Source organism: Bubalus bubalis, chromosome 22, assembly GCF_019923935.1.
Source record: "Bubalus bubalis isolate 160015118507 breed Murrah chromosome 22, NDDB_SH_1, whole genome shotgun sequence".
Lineage (NCBI taxonomy): Eukaryota > Metazoa > Chordata > Mammalia > Artiodactyla > Bovidae > Bubalus > Bubalus bubalis.
Window position 1 is genome coordinate 27,709,319 of NC_059178.1, and position 9,028 is coordinate 27,718,346.

Below are 9,028 nucleotides of genomic sequence, written 5' to 3' on the forward strand. Positions count from 1 at the left end.
CAAGTGCTGATTGGCTCAGATCTGCATCGAGTGCTTATCCCTGAACCAATCACTGTGGCAAGTGGGGGATGAACTAACTCGGTTGGCTCCAACCAATCAGGGCTCACACCTTGACCTGGGGGCGGGTGAATCCTACCCAGACTCCATGCCTGGAAGGGGACAGAACTCCCACAGGATCACTGCAGCAGGTGCCCAATAAATATTGTTGTTATTGCTCTTATCAATAACGAAATCCCACCTTCTGGTGAATGTTTCTTTGAAGCTGATCCTGTGTAGTTCCCGCTTTAAATAGTAACTATTTTCTTTTGGGTTCTAAGAAATATTACACTGCTTTATTCCGACCTATTCCCTAGTCAGAGATCCACATTCTTCAAGTGTTTCTTCAATGAATTGTAAGTGGATTTTTATGTCGTAGCTGGCAGAGATCCAAAGCTGTCTGTTCTCTGAAGGTGGTGATAGTGATGGCAGTATCCTCATCCATCTGAAGTAGAAAGAGCTGGAAAAAATTTATAGACCTTCAGCTCTTTGGACCTGCCACCCAACCTGCTATGGGGTCTTTTATCACATGGAGTTACCCTCTGTGGGCCAGCTCCACTGGAGTGAACCTATTACACGTATTAGATGTGAAGCATATTGGGGGCTTTGAAGAGGATGGACGTGGAGCAAAACCACATGCAGACATCTCGGCTGATGGATGACCTGTGGATGGGCAGGTCCTGCCAGTCACCGCTGAGCTGTGGGAGAGGGGTCAGGAGGCGAGAGTCGGGGGCAGCTTTTAAACTTCTCGGCCTTGCAGCTGCCAGCTAAAGGTAATAACACTGCCAGTGGGGATAAGGAGGAAGCTCGTTGGCTTTGGTTTCTGCAGATCTTGCTCAATCTCTGCGAAGGGCAATGATTGCTTATGTCCTTTATAAGACTTTCGAGTCCTTTCTGTCATGTATCTTTATCCAACAGGGCTTAGAACTCAGTATTTCCTCCGGAGGTGCAGAGGAGACAGATCTTGGGTTACTTTGCCACGCACATCTTTTACACCTCACAGGACAATGGAACTCTGCCATCTGTGGTTCATTTCCCCACGCAGGGATTTAGAAGACATGTGAGAGGCAGCTGTGCTTCCTGAGCGGGAAGCATCGATGAGGAGGTTGTTGGGCAATACTTCACACTGGAGAGAGCAGAAAAGTTGTGGCTGTGTTAGTTTCCTATGGCTTGCTGTTGATTTTGTTTAGTTGCTCAGTCGTGTAGGCCTCTTTGTGACCCCATGGACTGTAGCCTGCCAGGCTCCTCTGTCCATTGGATTTCCCAGACAAGAATACTGGAGCAGTTTGCCATTTCTTTCTCCAGGGTATCTTCCTGAGCCTGGCTGGAACCCTCATCTCCTGCATTAGCAGGCAGATTCTTTACTGCTGAGCCACCAGGGAAGCCCTTCCTATGGCTATTGAAGCACAAACTCAGTGGCCTAGAATGATACAAATGTATTATCTTATTATCCTAGAAATTAGAAATCTTCAACTCAGTGCGTCAGTAGAGTATTCCTTCTCGAAGCTCTAGGGGAGGATCTATTTCCTTGCCACTTCATTTCTAGAAGGTGCCTGCCTTCCTTGACCCAGGGCCCACGTCCTTCATCTTCAAGCCAGCGCTGTACCATCTTCCAGGCTCTCTCTTTGACCTTTGCTCCTGTTATATCGACTTTTTTCTCTTTTTTCAAGTTGAATTATAGTTGATTTACAATGTGGTGTTAGTTTCAGGTGTATAGTAAAATGATTCAACTATATATAATTTTCAGATTCTTTTCCATTATAGGTTATTATAAGACATTGAATATAGTTCCTTGTGCTATACAGTAAGTCCTTGTTGTTTATTTTATATATAGTAGTGTGTATCTGTTAACCCCATACTCCTAATTTATTCCTCTCTTTCCCTTTCCCTTTGTAACCATAAATTTATTATGTCTGTTTCTGATTTTTAAATAGGATCATGTATATTATTTTTTAGATTCTACATATAAGTGATAGTATATAATATTTGTCTTTCTCTGTATGACTTGCTTCACTTAGTATGATAACCTCTAGGTCCATCCATGTTGTTGCAAATGGCATTATTTCATTCTTTTTAATGGCCGAGTAATATTCCATTGTATATATGTACCACATCTTCTTTATCCATTCATCTGTTGATGGATACTTGGGTTGCTTCTACATCTTGGTTATTGTATATAGTGCTACAATGAATATTGGGGTGCATGTATCTTTTTGAATTAGAGTTTTCATCTTTTCTGGATCTATGCCCAGGAGTGGGATTGTTGGATCATAGGGCAGTTCTATGTTTAGCTTTTAAAGTAACCTCCATACTGTTCTTTAGTGGCTGTAGCAATTTACATTCTGACCAACAGTTTGGGAGGGTTGTTTTTTCTCTATACCCTTCCTAACATTATTATTTGTAGACTTTTTGTTGATGGCTATTCTGACTAGTGTGAAGTGGTACCTCACTGTAGTTTTGATTTGCATATCTCTGCAGCCATGAAATTAAAAGACGCTTACTCCTTGGAAGGAAAGTTATGACCAACCTAGATAGCATATTCAAAAGCAGAGACATTACTTTGCCAACAAAGGTCCGTCTAGTCAAGGCTATGGTTTTTCCTGTGGTCATGTATGGATGTGAGAGTTGGACTGTGAAGAAGGCTGAGCACCGAAGAATTGATGCTTTTGAACTGTGGTGTTGGAGAAGACTCTTGAGAGTCCCTTGGACTGCAAGGAGATCCAACCAGTCCATTCTGAAGGAGATCAGCCCTGGGATTTCTTTGGAAGGAATGATGCTAAAGCTGAAACTCTAGTACTTGGGCCACGTCACGCGAAGAGTGATATTGGGTTGTGTGAGCTATTTGTATATTTTGGAAATTAAGCCCTTGTCATTTGCATCCTTTGCAAATATTTCCTACCAGGCCTTAGGTTGTCTTTTCATTTTGTTTATGGTTTCTTTTGCTGTGCAAAAGCTTGTAAGTTTGATTAGGGCCCATATGTTTATTTTTGCTTTTATTTCATTTGCTTTGGGAGACTGATCTAAGAAAATATTGCTACAATTTATGTTAGAGAATGTTTTGTCTATGGTCTCTTCTAGGAGTTTTATGATGTCATGTCTTATATTTTGGGGCTTCCCTTGTGGCTCAGATGGTAAAGAATCTGCCTGCAATGTGAGAGACCCAGGTTCAATCCCTGGGTTAGGAAGATCCCCTGGAAAAGGGAATGACTACCCACTCCAGTATTCTTTTTTTTTATTTTATAAAAACAGTCCCACAGCATGTATTGTCATCTGGTAATAACATAAGAGCAGAACAATATGAATAAATGTTTTAGAACTACATCTCTAACAAAGGACACCTAAAAAAACCAACTGTACTGCCAAACAATTTCTCACTTCATCTGTCACTTCTAGTTGGAGACACTTTGGAGCAGAGTAATGTTATCTCCTTTTAACATGATCCGACCCAGTTGTTTTCTTGACTTTGTTTTAGAATGAATCTCTTCTGCATCATCTAATACAAGGTTCATATACTCATCAAAACCAATGATACAGCCCTCTATCTGCATATTCACTTGCTCATAAAGCCACACCTGAATCCGTGATCTATTCTGCAAGTATCTGAAGATGAGATTGATGGGCTGCACCATCACCTTCTGCACCTTCTGGCCCTAGCCCCGGTACGCCATGCTGGCCCACTCCAGTATTCTTGCCCAGAGAATCCCATGGACAGAGAGAGGAGCCTGGTGGGCTATAGTCCATGGGTAGTCTTTTTTTTTTTTTTAAATCCATTCTGCCAATTGATCTGTTCAGACTATTTTCATTTAATGTAATTATTTCTATGCTTGGATTTTGATAATACCTGCTTTAAAGTCTTTGTCAGGTAATTCTATCGTTAGTGTCATCTCAGCATTCGAGTTGAGATTTTCCTAGTTTTTCATATGACAAGTAGTTCTGTGTCATACTCTGGACATTTTGAATATTATGAATCTCTGGATCTTACGTAAATCCTACGGAAAATGTGGATTATTTTGCTTTAATAAGTAACTGACCCAGTTGGGTTCAGGTCACAAGTGCCAACCAGCCTTCTGCAGGTTGTGGTTTCAATGTCAGTTCCACCTTCAGTCTTCACAACGCTCTTCCTAGCCATCTTGCGTGTGTGCCCCCTGGTGGCCAGGGGGGGATGTGAGTGGTGGTCCATCTCCCTGTGTATTTCCATCTCAAATATTTGGGGTCAAGCTCAGACATGTGCCGTTTGAGTGAGCCCAGGAATTCATAAGCCATTTTATCAGGTCACTTCCCCAGACTCCTTCCTCTCTTCCGTGTCCTCAGTACCTTCTGGTTCCTGGGCTTCCCTTCTCAGTTCTCCAACCAGAAGGAAACCAGAAAAGAGAAAGGAAAATTCTCTCATTCTCTTTGAAAATTCTCTTTCCTGTTCCTTGAGCCAGAACCAGAGGCTTTCTCCAGGAGCCCATATCCAGTTTCAGGCTACCTTCTGTCCAGACTGGGCAACACTGAAGCTGACAATCTGGTAAACTCACCCTTGGTTTAGAGGTACTTTGATCTCTGGTCTTCCTTCTGAATCCATCTGCTACTATTTACAGAGTCACATTGCTGCTCCATGAATTCTGCTCAGGTTATAGCTGCATTCAGGGGGAGAGAGAGGTGGAGTATGATTTCCATCTTCCCTGAAATCTGGGGCTGAGTTTTGAATCACATAGTTTATTTGGTTAGTACCCTATTAAGGGACACTTGAGCTATTTTTCTTGCCTTTTAAATTGTGGTATTTCTGAGAATTCTGTCTTCTCTTATTTCCTCCTAACAGTGGTTCTCAACTTGGCTTCAAACTAGAATCACCTCGTGAGATTAAATAAATGTCTAGGCTATGCATGTGTGCTAAGTCGTTGCAGTCGTGTCTGACTCTCTGCGACCCCATGGACTGTAGCCTGCCAGGCTCCTCTGTCCATAGAATTCTCCAGGCTAGAATACTGGAGTGGATTGCCCTGCCTTCCTCCAGGGGATCTTCCTGACCCAAGGATCTTAGGTCTCCTGCGTTGACAGACAGGTTCTTTACCACTAGCATCGCTTGGAAAGCCCTTAGGCTATATCCCAGGCAAATTGAACAGAATTCTCCCTGGGAGTAGGACCCAGGCATCAGTATTTACGTTTTTTTCTTTTATATTTTACACTCTCTATCCCATTCCCCAATCGTCCAAACCTGCTTTTCCTACAAATGCCGTGTTTCATTTAGTGTCACCGTCCAACAGATCCCCAAGTAAGACATTTCAGAGTTCGCCTGAACTCAGCTCCCACATCCTGCACATCCAGGCTACTCTCCATCCTAACAACGCTGACTCAGCAATGTTTTCAAACGTGGCTCCATCTTCATTGTCTTAAGTCCATCTTCCATCTAGATTACTGCATAGCCTTGTCGGTTTCCCTCTCATCTCTCTCTCTCTTCTAGGCAATAGCTCTTCCTGAGACCAGGGGATCTTCCTAAAAGAAGAATCTTATCATGTTAGTCCCCTTGCAAAACTTCTGTGGCACCTCCTTGCCCACAGTAGAGTCTAGACTCTTGAGCAAGGGACACGAGGCCTGCTATACCTGGCCTTGGACTTCTTCTAACTCTTCTCCCACCACCTGTGCCCCTCTGCTCCCCACATTCTACGGTCACACAGGAAATTCCTGAAATACTCCAGGCCCTATCGTTTCTTCTTCTTGTTGCTCTGACTGAAAGCTCACCCCCTACCTTGATACCTCACTAGTGCTTCCACACTGATGTCGTTGCTGGATCCCATGTGTTTCTCCAACTTTGACTGGAGTATACAGAAGTGTATAATAGTGGCCAGAACTGTATAAAACTCCATTGAAACTGTCTGCTTGCACGACTGTCATCCCACTAGACTGGGAGCACCTTGAGAGTGAGAACTTATTAATATTTGTCTTTCCAGGGAAGAACACAGTCCCTGACTCAGAGCAGACCCTCAGTGGACAGTCAAACAAATAAATGAATTTGTAGCAGATGGTGGCCGAGGAGCAGCTTTGTGAGTTTAGAAACTTGAGAGAAAGAGGAAGAAATGTATGTATTAAAAAAATACAAGAATGTTTACAAAATGGAATGAGATCACCAAAGTTTCTTAGCTAAAAGAGAATAGTCATTCCTGATTTAGGTGAAGATGTTGATACTCTTTTGAAAAGCATCTTGGATATTTTCTCACCTGAAAGAAATGAAGATACCAAGAAAAGAGAATGAGTTTGTAAACCATATATAAACTAAAACTCTAAGGAGCTGAGGAAATGTCTCTGATTTCAGAAGCAGCAGAATCTTGCCATATTTGAGTTCAATTCCCAGCTCACCGTTTTCTGTTGGGTGAACTTGGGCAGGTTAATTAGCCTTTCTGAGTCTTAGTTCTTGACCTGTATAATGGTACAATAGTTCCTAATTTGTAGGATTATTTCAAGAGTTGAATGAGTTGATATATATTTCTGGCATGTAGTTAAGGGCCCAGTAAATTTTTATTTTCTGATGATTTAGGAGACAAGTTGGAAGAAGCCAATGGAAAACTCCTTGGAGAGAGACCTTCTGGATCCCCAAGTCCAGGATGGGCTCATAGCCGAGTGGTTCTCCTCTGGCTTTGACCATGGCCCTTGTTGGTCCAAATGAACTGCTTCAATTGAAGCCAAAGAGCTACAAAGCTGACTAGCATCCAGCAGGATCCCATCATACAGGGGGAGACTTCATTTCTCATCTAAGTGTCCTTGACAGCTGAAATAATAGAACAATATTTTAACATGCTTTACCTGGATAGGCCCATTTGCCAAGGACATTCTAAAAATATACTGATGGGATTTGAAAAAGAAATCTCCTACTGATTCTAAAGTTCTCTGCAAGTGCTACCTTTTAAATTTATGTCAACAGAAATGGCCAGAGTCTGACATGTCCATTCATAGTATATGAAACATTCAGCTACAAAGGTTACCAGCTTACATTTCCAGCATACAGTTATGATTATGTTATTATTATTATTGTTGTTCCTTCTGCTGATTTTTATTAATAGACTATCATTGTTTACCACTTGTCATAATTATATACTCTGATAACCATGAAAAGTACTGAATAGCTCAATAAATCAATCAAATCAAAGCAATCAATGTCCCTGAAGGCAATCTTACTGTGTCTGTCCATAATCTCTCCTCTTACTGGGCAGGTGAAAAGAACCTCATCTTGCCAACATCTTGGTTTCAATAGGAGGACAAGAAGGACAGAAGGAAAGAAAGAATGTGGACATTAACAGAGACCCTACCATGTGCATTTTCTGTATCTTCTCATTGAAATTTTAGAGGAAAAGTCTTATTATTCCCATTCTTACTGATGAGTAAAATGAGACAACCCACTCCAGTATTCTTACCTGGAGAATCCCATGGACAGAGGAGCCTGGCAGGCTACAGTCCAAAGGGTCGCAAAGAGTTGGACGTGACTGAAATGACTTAGCATGCACACAAGAGATTAAACAGCTTTCCCAGGCTTACTCACTCACTCAAGAGGCAAAGCTGAGATTTATATAGAAATCAGACCACTCTGAAATGACTTACAGTTCAGGCTGCAATAGCTAGTTAATTTTCACTTATTTCTCATTCTCTCTAACATCTTCTCCACCCGTTTTCCCCTTCTATAGGCTTCCCCACCATTACTTTCAACTGCGTGATAATTCTCCAGCTCCCAGGCAGCAATGCATCTATACAAATTAATGGAGGACAGACTTGACAATGCATTCAATCCATTTGCAAACTCCAATGTAATGTACATCTGTGTGTGTGTGTGTGTGTGTGTGTGTGTGTGTGTTTACAAGGAAGGCTTACATCTATATTTCAAATTAGCAAGTTAGTCATGAGTTACAGCTCCATGCCAGGGATGTCTTTAGATAGCCAGACACACAGATAATCAAGGCATAGATTAACTCACTCTGACTGTGCAGTAATTTAAAGCGCTCAGCTTATATGGCCAGTTCGTGGTGGTGAAACATTCCTACAGCATATGGTAACCTTTAGTAGAAAACTCGCGGTGAGAAGTACGGGATCCCCATCAGATGTGCAGAGAACATGTGGTTAATATTAGAGTGTGTGTTCACCCTGCAAGTCCACGGGACTCAGTCTGTTTTCTCTCCTTTCCCAAGAAAGCCCAGGACTGGCTTCTCTGAATTTAAACAAACAAAGAAACAAACACCCTCAGATCCATGAGCCTCTTGGAACTGGAACTGTTTGTCAGAATTCTCATGCATATTTAAATTAAACAGTAGCAAAGGGCTTTCCCAGGTGGCGCTAGTGGTAAAGAATCTGCCTGCCAATGCAGGGGACGTAAGAGACAAGGGTTCGATTCCTGGGTTGGAAAGATCCCCTGGAGGAGGGCAGGGCAATACACTGCAGTATTCTTTCCTGGAGAATCCCACAGGCTGAGGAGCTTGGTGAGTTACAGTCCACGGGGTCTCGAAGAGTTGGACATGACTTAGCGACTTAGCATTCTCTCAAAGGGCTTTAGGTTGGGAGACCCTGATCTTATTTTCTTGTTGCTATTGTATTTAGTCACTAAGTCATGTCCAACTTCTTTGCTATCTCATGACTGTAGCCCACCAGGCTCCTCTGCCCGTGGAATTCTCCAGGTAAGAATACTGGAATGGGTTGCCATTTCCTTCTCCAGTGATCTTCCCGACACAGGAATTGAACCAGCGTCTCCTACATTGCGGGCAGTTTCTTTACTGCTGAGCCACCAGGGAGCGTCTGGACTCTCATCTCCTCTGAGTGACCTTGGATCAGTCACAGTGACCCCTTAAGGACGTGAACTCGATATTTTCTGAAGGAGCCTCTCCAGCTCTGAAAACAGTGATTCTAATCATTGGGATCAAAAAGAGTAAACTTCCCTGGGCTGGGGATTTGAATTTTAAGGCTCTTAGATGTTCGCTTTCCCTGAGGAGCAGAGGTCACCAGGCAAAGCCTCCTGATTTCCCCACCCCACCGC

The 9,028-nt window shown here is 42.6% G+C and overlaps 1 protein-coding gene across 1 annotated transcript; it reads right to left on the reverse strand.

Moving 5' to 3' along the window:
• Window positions 1–3,387: 3,387 nt before the first annotated feature.
• On the reverse strand, window positions 3,388–3,736 carry LOC112581432 (small nuclear ribonucleoprotein E-like). Its single transcript, XM_045164043.1, has one exon. The coding sequence runs from the start codon at window positions 3,663–3,665 to the stop codon at window positions 3,426–3,428; it is 240 nt and encodes a 79-aa protein (XP_045019978.1). The 5' UTR covers window positions 3,666–3,736; the 3' UTR covers window positions 3,388–3,425.
• Between the last annotated feature and the right edge of the window lie 5,292 nt (window positions 3,737–9,028).

Excerpts from the sequence above, each read along its gene's own strand:
- LOC112581432 (XM_045164043.1), bottom strand. The coding sequence starts at position 3,665 with ATGGTGCAGCCCATCAATCTCATCTTCAGATACTTGCAGAATAGATCA.